Below are 16276 nucleotides of genomic sequence, written 5' to 3'. Positions count from 1 at the left end.
TGCTAAGAAAAAAACCTTCCGGAAAGGTTTCCAATTATTAAAACCCAAATTATCTATTCACACCTCCGGCTGCATAATTAATTATTCCTTCCCAGTTGACCCCTGACTCCTGCCAATCGACTGACGGAGTTTATGGACTCGTGGGCTCCTTTCAGGGCATATAAATTGAAAATAAAATTCAACAGCACGCTTTGGCAGCAGAAATGTTGTTTAATTTGGCAGCAGCAGCAAAGTTTCGCAGTGGCAGCAGCAGAAGCAGCAGCAGCAGCAGCAGAATCAGCATCGGTGGCTGTGGCAGTGGCAGTGGCAGCTGCAGTTGCTGGTGGCGCAGTAAAAGTGGCTTTTGTACGTGCAATGACCTACCAACACATAAAAAATGCAACGCGAAGGCACGAATCGCGCGCTAAAATATGCAAAGGACGATGAGGATGCCAGGATGCCAGGATGCCGGGATGGCAGTGCCAAAGATGTTGCCTTTGCTTTCGCAGGCCCCAAGGCAAAAGTTTCCCAGCAGCTCTATTTGCAAGGACAAACTCGGGGCTCGGGGTCCTGCGCCCCAACTTCAATAATAGTCAAGTGCAGTGAAGCGTTTTGCCAACTGCAAACCTTCCTTTCTCCTTTCTCCGTTCTCCCCTCTCCCCTTTTGCCCCTCGAAGACAAATCAAAGCGCAGCTTCCTCCATTTTATTTGGCGTTTTCTTCACTTTTTCTTCTGGTGCTTTTCTCTTTTTCCTGCAACATCCTTTTGGCCAACACGCATCTCCCCTTTTCGCCTCTTGCGTCTTTTTTGCCTTTTTCGCCTTTTACGCTTTTCTCGCTTGCCACTTTCCCAACGTGTGAGAGTGTGTGCGAACTTTGCATTTACCCTTGGCAAGGACTTTTGCAGCGGGTGGAAAGCCAGCGAAAGCAAAAAGTTTTATTTGCACAGTTTTCTTTTTCTTAAACTTTTGTTGTGGAAACCCCTCCGCAGCCGTCACAAACTGCCAGCTTGCAATTTGCTCAAACAAGTCTAAAAATATATATGTACGTGCTTATGTACACGCCGCTATATATATGCGGTTCGCATATATATACATATATAGTATATCCTTCTCGACAAAAGCTGCCGCAAACGGGGGAAATTGTAGCATGCTTTTGAGCGCTCGCTTAGAAAATTTCCTCCACTTGCCAGCTAAAACGAGGGAAAATGGAAAATTTTTATAATTAACAGCGACAAAGTAGCACAGCAGATGCAGATGCATCGCAGCATCTCAAACATGGCAAACATCGGCTGTTTATCAGATGGGGCAAGATGCCGAGCGGGGCCATGGTAATTTTTCTATATTTTTCTTTTCTCTGGCGGATTTTTCTTTCTTTTCGGGGTGCCGGAGCAGTCGAAGCAATGATTCTGCTTCTGCTCCTGCTTTTCCCCTGTTTTCCCTGTTTCCTCGGCGGGCGGCCTGTGAAATGCAAATATTTATACCAACTACTTGAAGGCGCTGGGGAAAATGGCGAGTGCCTCACGCGCAAAAGTGCGTCGGCCTGTGCCACAGTGAATATCAATTAAGTGCAATTCGGATTCCTGACACTTCAGTGAGCCAAAGGACGAAGGCCTAAATTAGCCGCTTTTCAACGCTTTGATCTGCGTTTGAAGTTCGAACCTTGGAAGTGGTTAATTTGAAGTATGAACACAAATATTTAGGGTGAGGCCAGGGAAAGGTCCTTCAACTGAAAGGCTTTTACACTGATTTCAGCGAACGAATATCCCTAAACGCCACTCCAGTTTCGCTGCAATTCTTTCACTGTAATGCCGAAGGGGCTGTGATCCTTGGATCCTTGGAGAGGTGGGCAACGGTAAGGAGTTCAGGGAGTTCAGCCAAGAAGCCATTGCAGTGCGTTTCTTTCTTCGCTTCTTGTTTCTGTTTTTTTTCTTCTTGCAGCCCTCTTTTAGTTGCTGTTGCTGTTGTTGTTGTGTACGCAATGTGCGTAAGGAGAAAGCCTGAAAGGAGCGCCAAGGAAAGTGGGGAGTGGGCGGGGTGATGTATGTTCACCCGTATTTGCACATGTACCGCTCGTTCTAGCTGCTGTGTGCGTGTTGAGTTTGTTATTTTCCCTCTTCTCGAGCTGCCTCTTATTTTCCACCTCCACCCCTTTCTCTTCACCATTTTTTTTTCCACAAAACCGTGGGTGGGTGTGTGCGTGCATATTTATGCGTATTTGTTTGCATAGCAGATGATGTGCCAGGAGCAACAGCAACAAGAACACTTTATGAGTGCGTGCGGGCCGCAGTTCCCCAGTTCTCCAGCTCCCCGTGGACGCACCCCTTTAACCCCTACGTAACCCCAGCTGAGCCCTGCTTTAACCCCCTATCTGCACTCCACATATCCTTTGGGGGCGCCATTGCAATTAGAAAACTTGCATCGCAACTTTTTTGCGCCAACAACTTGTAATGCAATGCGCTAAATTGTTTGATATCACACGAACATTCGCACACTGCGAAATGCTAAGTGCAAAGTCCTGCTCACAAGTTTTAGTCCTGCACGTGAAAAAACGGGTGGACAATTCATAGTTGCAATTAATAAAATAGAAAGAGTTGTGAAATACCAATAAATAATCCCATGTATATGGTATATTCCTTCAGGAAATGCTATTGATGTTAGAGAACTTTATATGTTATATATTTTATTTTATATTATATGTGGTATATTCCTCCAGGAAGTGCTATTGATGTTAGAGAACTTTATGCGTTACTCAAAAAATAAAAGTTACCCCCATTTCTGTCGGTGTCTTTGAAACTGGCAGCTACGTGCTGTGAAATTTTTTCAGCGCATTCATGTTGCACGTACCGCTCATTGTTGTTGCCGCTGCTGATTCTGTAGAGTTTTTCACTTTATTTTTTTGTTGTTTGAAAAACATTTCTTTAATTCTTTCTTTTGCGTTTCCTCCGCTCGTTTGGTGTCTTGACTGCAAACCACCCCCACGTTAGGGGATGTTTATGCGCGACAGGACTTTCGTACTTTGGCAAATGACTTGACTTTGGTCAGAGAACTGAGACCAACTTTTAGTTGTTGGCAGGAGTCGGAAAAAACCTGAAATTAAATTGATTTTTTCGTTTCGTCCTCTTTCACGGGAGGACAACAAGTCGAGCGGGAGCGAACAAATACACGTAATCCCCGGCAACTCTTTCAGTCCTCGACAACATAACAATTTATTGTTTCAATTATATTTTTCAATTTGCGCCGACAAACAAAGTCCGCCAAATGCAAAAAAGGCTCTCAGCTATAAATAAAATAAATAGCAAACGAACTGAAATTTGTTTCCTCGTCGCGGTGCTGTTTTTCAGCTTTTTTCTGTTTTTTCTGTTTTTGTTCTCTGTTTGCCAGGTTTATGCGCGGAACGGGGGATATATGAAAGTTATTGAAAGTAAACATGATAAAATAAACTCCGCACAGTGCGAGCAAAAAATGGTGTGCCACTTTTTCGCTGTGCGAGTAATGCCGGCGAAATTGTCTCAAATAATATTTAAGGAAAATTAAATTGAATTTACGGCGGTTCCTTGTTGTTTTTCCGGGGGAGGCATCCGACAGGAGGAAGGAGCAAACAGAATGATAAGCAAAAATAATCAAAAATCGATTTGGAAAGTGCGTCCCTGCTTCTCTCTCTTTCTCTCCTTGTTCCTGGCTCCTTGTTTTTGTTGTAACAATATGCCAGAATTTTCCATTTCCCATTTGTTGCCAAAATGCAATCATTTCGCTTTTTTTGTTGTTCTTACAGCTTGATAGGCACTTTGTAAGCAAAGCACAACAAAAAAACAGAAAGCAAGAAAAACAAGCAACAACTTTCTCCGGGAAACATTTGGAAATTGAAATTGTAAGGCGACGAGCTTGGCCTTACGTTTCATACATTCTGTGATTTTGTTTGATTCACTTGACTTAAACGGATTTGGCCAAAAGGGAACCAGCGGAAAGCAGGAAACGCAAAATTGGCAGGCTACGCAGGAAATGTTGTATATTGAAATTCTACAAAAAGAGATTGGGTTTTAAAAAATCGGTTACATATGGTTTGCTCAAAAAACAATGCTCAGAATGCTTGTTTTTTTCCTATCAATAAATTATAGGACTCGCCGTACTTTGGCAGGCAATAATGCAGCAATTAAAATTCGATAAATCGTTGTTTTAATTACTCGCGTAATTATGTAATTATATCGGAAACCCCCCTCACGCTTCCAAACAACTTGAGGCCTCGTTTAGTGCCCCATTTAGTTGACTTTTCCAACATTCTGTGCCAAAGGCCGTCAGCAATTAGTAAGTTTTGTAACCTGCTGACCCTCTAAGCCATTACAGTTAAGTATTCTCGTTCAAATAGGCGTGTGTATGTATCTGTCTGCCTATGGCTGCATTTAACCCCTCGGAAACTGGACTAAATGACAACCGTTTCCTCCGCCTCCGACTCCGACTCCGCCCCACATTTTCCTGCCAGCGCTGCTCTGCTCTGCTGGGGTGCGAATTTGCTTAGTTTGTCGCGCAGTTAGGAATAAGCCGTGAAAAGGGTCCGCCAGCGACGACGACGAGTCGGTCAAGCTGAAAAATGCACTGCAATTGCACCTTGCACACAGATACACATGCACAGCAGTGGTGCACTGACAAAAAAAACGGGAGTGCTTTAACAAATAAAATAAAAAACTTTAACATTCCCACTTCGCTTTTGTTTCGTGATGTTTTTAACTACTAATATGTTTTATCTGTTTTTGGTGTTTCTATTTTTAGAATAACACTCTTTGTTTCAGTGCATGTTTAACCCCTTTTTGGCCATGCATCGCTGATATTTAAATTGAGCCAGCGGGCAGTGAAAAGTTCTGAGGGGGCCGTCTCTGGGTAGAATGCACTTCAAAAATAGAAAAAAGGGTTCGTGGGTTCGTGGGTTCCACGCTTCTAGGACTCCGCATGTGCAGGCATATCCTTGATCTATTTGGCTCTAACTGACTGCTTTCTCTGTACTCTTTCTGTACTGTATTTTCCTGTTTTTCCCGGCCGGTTGCTGTGGCAATTAGCGCTGGAGTTCGGCGTCTCGCTTTGTTGTTTGTTTATTAATAAACAATAACTGGCAACAAATTGCTTAATTGCTGGATTGCACCTGCCCAGCCCCAAGGATCCAGCTTAATGCTTCACCAGCCAAGGACCTCATTACGGAATGGATGTTTTGTGTCTCTCATTAAGAGGAGACGATAAAGCAACTGATTTTGCACTCATTAACGAAGGAGCAGAGGTGAATAAAAAAACCCAGCCAGGCAATGCGGTACTTTTGTCCTTTAACTATTACAAGGATATTCGCAAGTCCCTCTTTCTCAGCCTTGTCCTTATGCAAATTGCTATCAAGTATACGCAGCGTGTTCCTTTCCGTGCGTAATTACATAACGTTAATTTGCATTCCTCGCTTCATTCCGCTTTTGTGCTAGTGCAATGCAATCAATGCAAATGTTCGCGCTGATGGCAACTTAACAAGGATGTGAACATTTATTTATTAAAATTTAACAACGCTTTACGATCAGCGCAGATTCATGTGACTCGACTGATTGTCATCGGGCAAACCACCACCAGAACCAGAACCACCAGAACCACCAGATCAACCCGACCATCCCATCATCCCATCATCATCCACATGAGCGGCAAATCTGTTCCATAAACACAGCAACAAAGCATTCAATTGCGCAGACTGGCAAACACTCGCACACAGACAGAGTCAAGCATTTTATTATTTAATTTATGCGGAGACAACAGAACGAAACGAAATTCTGCTGGTAAAAAAGAGCACCGAAACTACCACAAAAGAGCTACCGGTACATAGATGAAAAGATACATTTGTCTCTGCAGGGTAAACTATAGAAATTTAGCAAGGCAAACATCCCGATAAAAATACTGAGAACTCACATTGCACAAAAGAGATTAAGTTATTGCGATAAAGAATGGTTATTTTAATTACCAAACCATGAAAGATTATTTGTCCCATGCCCTTCAAAGATGTAAAAAACTTTTCGCTCGTACGATAAGAAGCCCTATTATTTCGCGGATTAAATAATATAAATAGTTCAAATATAATTACTTAATGTCCCTGCAAGGGGAAATATAATTACATGAAAATGTGTACGTACGGTTTTGGCTTTGGGTTCCTGCAAGAAAAAAAGATAGAAAATGAAAATAAATCAACTGTAAATACAAATAAGCTGTGATGCATAAAATAATTAGCAATAATTACAAATTAAATAAATCTGTGCACGTTGGAGGGCGGCCAACGGAAAAACTCAGAGCTCGAATATTAAAACCTACTATATATGTATGGTGTATGGTACATGGCACATAGCAAAAGTGTATATGGACCGAATGTCGAGCTATCAAAAAATAAGCCCACTAATTGGCTGTCATGGCGGCAATTTGCGTGCCGAACAGCCTCACCAATGAGAACCCATTAAAATGGAAAAAAGGCGAATGCAAAAAAGAGCCTGAAAACAATGCAATGTTAAATTATGGGTTTCAAAGTTATGATTTAAATTTTGGCAATTAAAAGACGCACACACAAATCCCCGCAAAGCCTAAGCGGCTTAAAATCAAATAATATACGGAAAAATCATTCATCAATGCCGTTTTAATGGACGTGCGTGCATGTGTGTTCAGCCGGCATGGGGCTTAAGTTCTGCTCCCAGGACTCTGGCTTAGGATTCCGATTGCTATTCCTATTCCTATTTCTATTCCTATTTCGATTCGAAAGAGCACAATGCGAGCAGATGTGCAGGCGAGCGAGTTCTGCAGATGGTCTACGAATAATGGTGAGTGCTTCCTGCAACAGATGAATATGCAACGCTTCGAGAAGGAAATGAAACAACGGAAGCTGCTTGGAATTCTCAACAGGATTTTGTGGCCAGGCGGCCTCAGGACACGAGCTACAGATGCAGAGAGAAAGGATTTCATTTTTAAATGATTACAGCTACGAGTTGTATAACAGAAGTTCAGTATTTCCAAACAGCAGCTATTATTTTGTGTCTAAATAATTCGTTGCCTTTATTTGATTAACAATTTCACTGAGTTGATTGCTCCCTGATTTTCTTCGGTGTACCTGAGCTAAAACCTAAAAGAAAACTTTATCTGTTGGCCGAGTTCAGAGCATTGAACTCGAACTCGAACTGAAACTGAAAAACCCCGGCCTAAGCCCGAAATTCGGGGAGCGCATGGGAGACATGCCTGGCAGCATCTTTCGGAACTTATCGGATGACAAACGCACATATTGCTGCCTATAGATTGAATGATTGAATCACTGACAGAGATTTCTGGGCCAAGAAGGGGCGGCAGTCGTGTGCCGGGCCACAAGCGACAATTAACCGAAAGGCAGCAACATTTTCGCCCGACATATTCTTTCATTTTTCGGCAAAAAGCTGGGCAGCAACATTCAGGGAAGGCGATGGCAGGACAGGATGAAAGAGGATGCCAAGTGCAACTGGATACCCAAGGAGCACGACCACGACCGAGTATCAGATTGCACAACATGTTCATAATGAAGCACATCGAGGGCATTATCATCATCGTCATCTTCGGTGGCACCACCATGCGTTGCAGCTCTGTGGCTCAAGTATCCAGCGGCGAGTGTGTGCACGAGTATTATCCTGTTTTCCAGGAGCTGCCAAGCCAACGTGCCAAAAACTGGACACTGAGAGAAAATCTATGACCTCACTGGTAGCTAATTACCGTAAATTGAAAAGCTAATTGAACAAACTAGATTTCATAAACAAAGAATGAGTGCTCAGAAAACGAATATGCTGAAAGTTCAGAAAATCCAGTCTCTTGTTTTTTTCTTAGTGCAGGAGCCACCTTGGAAAGTGCCCTCCTTTTTCGCCCACTCTCTCCATCTGATTGTGTGTGTGTGCCGAGAGTATGTCACGAACGGGGAGTGTGGCTCCGTGTGTGTGTGTTTCAAGTAGGAGCAATGCACTCGTCCTGCCCCAAAGAAGGACTAAGGATAAGGACACGGATACGGCGAGTGTTTCGAATGAGCATATGCATGTTTCCGAGCATTTGGTATGCATGAAGCGAAAACCTTTAAGTTGTTATGGCTGCATGTTGGTTTTTAGTGACTCCAGTGCATTTGCTTCAATGAAGTTGGAAGTTGGAGCGGAACGTGAATTGAAAATGAGAGCCAGAAGAAAAGCGAGCGGCTCTTGGAGTGGCAAGGTGGCATCCAAGCATCCTTGGACAGCCCAATGAAGTCAATCACTCAAACTCCGCACTCCGACTCCAAATGGACTTTCGGGGTTGATTCCTCTGGCTTTCGGTAACTTCGCCTTCACCCAGACACTTTCAATATTTGCCTCGTCTTGTTGTTGATTTTCTTTTATTTGTGGAGGCGGAAAAACGTTGAAAAAATGTTCAAATTTTAATGAGAAAATTCCTAAGAAAAACTGCATATTTAAAGAAGAAAAAATACCCCAGACAAATTGAGCGACACAGGAAATATCCTCTTAGTTCGGCTTGTCCAGAGATTTCACTTCTTTTTTTTTTGGTTTTTTTTTTTTGAGCGGGGAGGCAGATGGAAATTTGCGGTGGGAGTGAGTTCGCTGAGCAATTCAAATAGGCAAGTTAATGACTAAGCCCGAAGGTCTTTTCAGCTGATTTGGAAAGCAAAAAAAGAAATTACAAAAATATTAAACGAAAAAAATCCAAGGGGGAAAGCTGGCCGGAAAGGGACAGACTTTGACTTCGTCTTAAAGTTATTTGAGAGAAAGAAAAAAGCTGGCAAAGTGCATTGATCTGTCTTCGATGGGAAACTCAAGAATGAAATAATTCACGTTCAAAATTTATCGCCATTAAGAATAAAACCGGACCGAAGAAGTCGGGCAGACAGGGACCAGCTGTGAGTTTTAGCTGAGAACTTCCAAGCAGAAAAAAAACCGCGAAAGCCTTGTCATTATAAAGTCCATGGACAAAGGCATAAATATATGAGCCCATAAGTAATTTCAACCTACACTGGGCTACAAGGAAAATGAATTGGGCAGAGCACTTAAAGTTGGATATAATTTAGTTTGATGTTTGGCGTAATTTGTTTACAACTCATTTATGCATTAAGGATCATATCAAGCAAGATACTCTATCGACTAATACAATAATTTAATCTTAATACGAAGAAAAGAATTGATTTTGATCTCATCAGATCTGCAGGAATACGACTTTGGAATACCCAACCCAGTGACATAGTGTTCCAGTAGCCCAGCCGACATGTGAGGCAGTTGGACAATGGGGCCCTGATAATGATGTTGCGGATGGCGATGATAAAGCGAAGGAAGATATAAAACTAAAGCGTCAATTGTCCGGGCAGGAGGAAGGGGAGGGGGAGGGGCGAGGGGAGCTGCACCAAATTGGCGTTGCACTATCGCGCCGCGCATCTCCGTATCTTGTGGATACCCTGTCCATATTGACATGTCAACTGTTGCTCTTTCCTCGCTGAAACTGCAAAATGTACAACTTTATCTATGTGTGTCGTCGCAGGGAGATGGCTTTTCAGAGGGGGAGGGGGAAATGGCAGGGGGGAGGGAATATTGAGGGGAGGAGGAGGGTCTATAGAGCGGTTCAGGCTGAGATCTCTGCGTGCCATTTTCTCGTTTAACGGCCTTTTGTATAGCGCCCGGTCGGTCTCCTCGCTCCTGTCAACCTTAATTGTCCGATCGCGCCGTCTCTTTCTGCACAGCATGTGCCCTCCCTTTCGCACGCTCTCATGTGGTCTTCTTTTTTTTGTTTCCTGTTTGCAGTCCGCTGATCGCGACTGAGAGACAAAACGCTGCGGACTCGCTTATTTATTTATCTCTGTCTGTCTGCGTGTATCTGTGTGTGCCTGCCTTTGTGTCTGTATCTGTATCTGTATCTGTGTTTGTGTGGGTATCTGTGTGTGTGCGATCAAAAGCCGCGTTTGTAACTTGTGAACATCTGCTCCTTTCCTTTCCTTTTATTGTTGTTTTCGTTGCCTCGTTTCGTTATTATCGTTATTTTATTGTTGTTCTTATTTTATATATGGCATATATGGTATGGTATGGCATATTGGGCATTTGTTGCTGCTCTTGTTGTTGTTTTTCTTGGACGTCTGTATTTGTATTCCGAGTCCCCGGGAAAATAGCCCCGCAATGTGGAAGCGTCTGTCAATATTGGACGTACTCCAAGCACCCTGATTATTTGATGGGGCTTTGAGATTTGGCAACAGGGTGAGGGAAATTGGGACAAGACCTTGGACAACTGACACAAGAAGGGAATTCTTTTTACACTCGTATATATCATATCGTTGGAGGCTCTATAGAAGAGGTTTGTGTTCTGTAATGGTTCGATTTGGTTTGATAAACAAACCAATCAATTAAAGTGGCCTATCGAAAATCATATTTCACCCCCTCCAACGCCCCGACACTCAAAGGAAAATTGAGATGCACACGTATCCCTGGAAAACAGATCACTTGAAACTCCTTAGTGGTCCTTGGGCCATTGAACTTGTTCCCGAACCTCTACTTCACCTCGAATCCCCCAGTCCTGCGACTTCGAGTGACGACATGAAGCGCAATCCGAGATCCCGGCCATTCGGGTGCCTCTCGCACACATGTGCAACTCGATTTCCGACCGCTCAAAGGACACGCTCGGCCTGCGGCTGCGGCATCTTAAGTGATTTCGAAAAGGAGCTGGGAAGCTGCAAAAGTATCTGGAGGATGCGCGACTGTCGGATCACTCAGCCCAGATACGCAGATACTCGGGGGCTCGAATGCTGCCTGGGTACTCGGGACTCGGGACTCGAGTGCACCTCGCACGCAGCCACTTGGGCACACACACACTCCGCTCATTGTAGGTTACTAGTTAAATCAGAGTCTGAATCGAGGCAGCTGGAGAAAGAGAAAGAGACGGCCGCCGCGGGGCAGAGCGAGACGGGAGAAGGCACTTGGCCAGGAACATCTGTTGCGCTGACATAAATCCTGAGTGACTGACCGCTGGTGCGAAAGACCGCGAATCTCGGATGCGAAATTTTCGTGTGGCTGCGACTTGGCCGCCGGCTCTTCAGAGGACCAAAACCGGTTCCCACCGATTCCCAGCTGCCCGTTTAGGCACAGTGGTTGCAGAGCGGCAGAATCGTGGTAAGGTTGTATGCTTTTCAAGGGGAATATATTGACCTAAGGCCCTAATTGAAGTCACATTTCAAGGCACTGATTGAGGTTACATTACCAACTCACTAAGGTTAAAGTTTCTTTTTCTGAATTCAAGGTAATATTTTATCATTTGGCATATACTAAACTAATGCTTGAAATGCTTGGTTCTATCATCATTCTTGGGAATATCTTCTCCTACTGTGTGCATACGATAGACCCACTGTGCCCTCGAATTTCATTGAGTAACTTCTGCCCTGCCCGTGAATGAATCTGAATCTGAGCTGTGGGAATGGAGTACTCGCGTTCCCATTCGGGAACAGGGAACACGATCCGAGGATGGAGCACTCACCTTCTTCTCGGTGAGCTTCTCGCAGCGGCGCTGCTTGCAGATCTGGTGGCTCTTGTCGTTGCGGCAGGGGGCGCACTCCCCGCAGTTGTCCTTGCGTTGGCATCCTACGCACTCGCCGCACCGCTTGCGCTTCTTTTTCGACTGGAAGAGAGAGCAGGAAGAGGAGTTGTTGTCGTTGGAGTGGTTGTGGTTGTGGTTGTGGTTTTGGTGGTGGTGGTGGTGGTGTGGGTGGTGGTGGGTGGCGGGTGTGTTCGTGGGTGGTGGCAGTGTGGGTGGCGGAAGATGGTGGCGACGACCGTAGTCCTGTTAATCGCAGCGGTTGCCAGTTCGCCCCGTTTCGCTCGTAAGGCGGCAGGGTTGTTGAAAGTATCAGGTGTATATATCGGTTATATTGAATCTCTGATCTGATCATTAAGCTATTATATCTATATATATTTTTATAGTTTTAAATATGACTGAACCGATATATCCCCCGCACTTTCAACAGCCCCACCCTGCTGTATCCTACCTGCTTGTCGCATCCGCTGGCGTTCGCGTCGTTGCTGTCCCCCATCCCCAAGGCGCTGAGCGGACTCTTGAAGTTGGCCGTGCTGGAGACGGCGTCCACCTGGCCAGGATTGCTGGGGTCGACGTCCATGCCGCTGGCCTCGCTCTCGGCACTGGACTCCAGCGAGTTGGGCCGCTGTTTCCGGCGCTCCTTCTTCCTCGCCTCCAGGCGGGCGATCGGCGACTGCAGCAGCTTCTCGACCTTCACCGGCGTGGTGGTGGTGGGCGCCGGCTGGTGGGAGGTGGTGTGCGGCGTGTGGCTCCCACTTCCGCTTCCGGCCCCGCCCCCCGCCCCCTGCGGGTAGCTGGTGTTGCTGTTGTTGCCGTCGAACGAGGTGGGCGTGTGCATGCCCATCGGGATGGGGTGCGGCTGGCCGTGCTGCAGCGGATGGTGGAGCAGTCCGCCGGCGGCGCTGTTGCTGAGATCAAAGTCCTCCTTCTTGAGCAGCATCTCGAAGTCGCTGTTCGCCGCCGGCTCCTTCTTCACGCCCAGCGGGGTGAAGCCCGGGTAGAGCGGCAGCTCGCCGTACGGAGCGGGATAGCCCGCTGCCCCGCGGTGGTGGTGGTGCGGATTGAGGGCGTGGTGGTGCGCGAAGGCGTTCGGCGGCGGCGGGGCCGGGAAGCTGCCCGCCGAGGGGGGCGTGATGCTGGCCTGCAGACTCGGGAACTGGGTCAGCGGCGAGCCCACGCTCATCATGCCGGGCGAGCTGACCGATATGCTGGCCGGCGACATGGCCACCGTTTGCAGGGAGCTCATGGCGGAGGCAGAGGCTCCAGTAACTCCGGAGTTAGCTACTGCGGAGCCGGACATCGAGCCGGGTGCGGAGCCAGGAGCCGTGGAACCAGAGGCCGGCGGTACTCCTGCTCCCACGGGCACCGGCATAGGGGTTCCGTCCGGGAGGAGCTGCTCGTTGAAGCCGTGGAACTGGCTCTGGAACGAGGGCAGCTTGGAGAAGGGCTCGAAGCCGCTCTTCAGCTGCATGTGCGGTTGCGTCTGGGGCTGCGGACCATTGTCCTTCGACTCCATTTCCCAGGGACGCGTGTAGCTTCCGTTCGAGTTTGAGTTGGAGTTCGAATTCGAGTTCGTATTTGAGTTGGCGTTTGCGTTTGCGTTTGCGTTAGTCGTCGTATTGTTGGGATTCCCCGGATTCCCTGGGTTCCCTTGGTTGCCTGGGTTTCCCGGATTCCCCGGATTTCCTACTGCGGCGGAGGCGGCGGAAAGGGCATTGGCATTGGCATTGGCATCGCCGTGCCGCTGGCCAGTGTTGCCACCGGTTGCGACATTAGCATGATTGCTGCCGCTGTTGCTGCTGCCCAGAGGCGCTGGAACGGTAGTGTTGCTGCCGTCGTTGTTGCTGCTGTTGTGGTTGCTGTTGCTATTGCCGTTGGTGGCGGCCGCTGGCTGTTGCTGTTGCTGCTGCTGCTGCTGGTGTTGCTGCTGCTGCCTGGCATAGTAGTCCCAGTGCTGCTGCTGCTGCTGCTGTTGCTGCTGCTGCTGGTGTTGCTGCTGTTGCTGTTGCTGATGGTGTTGCTGCTGCTGGAGATGTTGTTGCTGCGGATAGTGCTGCTGGTAGTGGTGGTGCGGATGCGGATGCGAATGCGGATGGTACGGCGCGGTGTACTGCTGGCTGAGGCTGCTCAGCTGGTTGAGATGGGTGTTGTGCAGAGAGGACACGGTGGCCTCCACAGATGTTGCCGCTGCTGAGGCTGCGCTGGCTGCCAAGTTGCTGCTGTCGACGGTAGCACCTGTGCTGCTCTGGGCTAAAATTGAAGACGCCATTTAAGCTCAAACTCTGGCATGGCTATGCAGTTGTCTTTGGGAACTGCGGGGCTTTGTACTGATTCTGCGGTTCAAGATTCGATCGATTGGTTTTGTACACTTTTCGGTTCACTGTTCGTTCGCTTCTCTGATTTTGAGGTAGTTCTTCTTGAAAATGTTTCTGATTCGACTGGTTTCTGTTTCTGTTTCTGTTTGTTGGCTAGTGTAAAACACTCTGTCTCTGATTACATCCGTACAATATATTTGTATACTATATATAAGTTGAAGCTATCCAAGATTTGTATTTCGTTTATTTTGAACTCACTGGTTTTGCGTGTTTTTTAATGCAAAGTTGATTATTTATCTGTTATGGTGTTCCTTTGTAAAGTGCTTTTATTAAATTGGTTTTAAAAATTGTTTAAGATTTGTTGGTTGTTTGTACTTTATTCTTTTGTTTGTTTGTAAAACGGCAGCTAGGCAAAAATTTGTATTTGATATTTGATTTAATTCGTAGCAGACTTGGTTTGGTTTTTTTTCTTTAAAAATCTTTGTAAATTTGTAATTTGTAAAATTTGTATTTTGTATGCGTTGTTGTTGTATTTACTTTATTTTTATTAATTACTTGCTGTTAGTTGTTGATAATATTTGATGCTTGCTTGTTGTAAATTGATTATGACTTTGTACTCTGGTTTTTGCTTCGTTTCTCAATTTAATTTGCTTTGTTAATATGTCGTCGGATATAAAAATAATTTAGGTAGTTATGTCTAGTAAATTGTACTTAATGCGTAGGCTTAAAAATCTTTGTCTTCCGTTTGTTTGTTTGGGTTCTGGACTTAACAATTAATTAAACATTAGCGCGTTATATGTTATTGGCTTTAATAGTAATAATATTTTATATTTCATATAAGTTGTGTGTTGTTTAGCTTAATTCATTTAATGCGTTCTCGTAGGTTTGGTTTTCAATTTTGATTATGGGCCGAAAGGGGGTTTTATTTAAAAAGTTGTTTAAAGATCTTCAAAAGTGCTTTTGTTGTTGCGGCCGTTGTTCTCAAATCCTTTGATCAGAATCTATAAAGAGGCAGAAAAAATAAAAGTTGTTAGTTAAGTTTTACATAGAGGTGTCTCTGAGTTTCTTATAAAAATATCCTTGCTGAAAAGTTTCTTACGCGATGTTCTTTTTTTCGAGTTCTCTGTTCCTTTTCCCTTTCTGGCCTTAAACATCTACAAACTTCAACACATAATTATGGTCTTTGACTATATAATGAGCGGCCAAGTCAGCGAGGCAGGAAGCGGCAAAAAAATAATAATAAAAAACGAAGAGCACAAAAAAAAATGAGCTAAAGGACACTCACTTCTGGCTTTTTATTGCCGCTGCTGTTGTTGTTTTTTCTCGTTTTTTGGCTTGTAAGTTATGCTGCCAAGTTGGTTTTGGCTTTGTAAAGCCTCTCACACACACACACACACATACAGCGGCACACACACTTATACCATCACATAAGCGTATTTCAGTTGCCTTCAACGCCGTTGTCATTTTCTTGCCTTTTTTCGCCATTTTTTCCTCGCTGTTGTATCTTTTCGTTTTCCTTTATTTTTATATTTATTATTTTTTTGAGGCACAGGTGTACTTTTGGTTTCTTTTTTGTTGCCGTGCGCGTCCTTTGGCTTTTTTGCATTTGGCCAGCGAGCATTTCGATGCGCTTCAGAAAGTTCATTGGGCTCGGAACCTGGGCTTTTTCATCACGATGTTGATGAGGATGACTGCGGCGGTCGAGGATGATTATTATGTATGCTCTGGATAGTGCCCCAAGCTGCACCAGTTTTTGAATATGAGGGAATGTGCTTAAATGCATGACTTTTGAGGTGTTTAAGTGAGTGAAAATGTGAAATTAATTAGCTTGGGATAATTGAGAAATATGGATTTCACTTGAATTCATTTCCTTAAATTAAGACAACATTGCCAAAAGCTAAAGGAACGAAATTGGTTTTGTGGCCCAAGGATCATAAATATTATTAAGATGCTAACAACTGCAGTAAAAATAAAATGGATAGATTGAACTACGGCGATACTTCTCTTAAAAATGTGAAATATTGGTATTTTATTGTGAGCGATGTTACACAGAAACAATTTCCAGTCACAAGAATTAAAGATTCCGCATCTTTACGGGCGATTCCACCCCCAAGTTTTAAAATTGCGAAACTTTCGCCTGATTTCGGTTGACAAGTCGACTGAGTCATCTGCCCCATTGTTCTTGTCCTCGGGAAGTTCGTTTGGGTTCCTTGAGGTTCTTCTGGCCCCGAGTTCTTCTGCCTGCACATTGTTGCAGAACGACAATTAAAGTCTGATTATTTTGTCGACTGCAATTTGCGTGCTGCAATTGCCCCTGCTCCCTCGCTCCCCTGCTCCCTCTTGTATTGCCGTCTCGCTCGCATTATCTTTGTTGCAGTGCCTTCAATAAAAACGGTAAAAGGCCAACGGCCAAGCGAAACCA

At 45.2% G+C, this 16276-nt stretch overlaps 1 protein-coding gene across 1 annotated transcript in view; it reads right to left on the bottom strand.

Annotated features, from left to right (window-relative positions):
* Nucleotides 1–16276, bottom strand: part of LOC108099046 (DNA N6-methyl adenine demethylase) — a 91781-nt gene that overhangs the window by 70973 nt on the left and 4532 nt on the right. The window contains 3 exon segments of the mRNA XM_017202307.2: nt 6127–6144; nt 11483–11623; nt 11991–14855. Coding sequence (XP_017057796.2) covers nt 6127–6144; nt 11483–11623; nt 11991–13808 — 1977 coding nt within the window. The 5' untranslated portion in view covers nt 13809–14855.

Source organism: Drosophila ficusphila, unplaced genomic scaffold, assembly GCF_018152265.1.
Source record: "Drosophila ficusphila isolate 14025-0441.05 unplaced genomic scaffold, ASM1815226v1 contig_288, whole genome shotgun sequence".
NCBI lineage: Eukaryota > Metazoa > Arthropoda > Insecta > Diptera > Drosophilidae > Drosophila > Drosophila ficusphila.
This window is presented reverse-complemented; position numbering and strand designations above follow the sequence as displayed.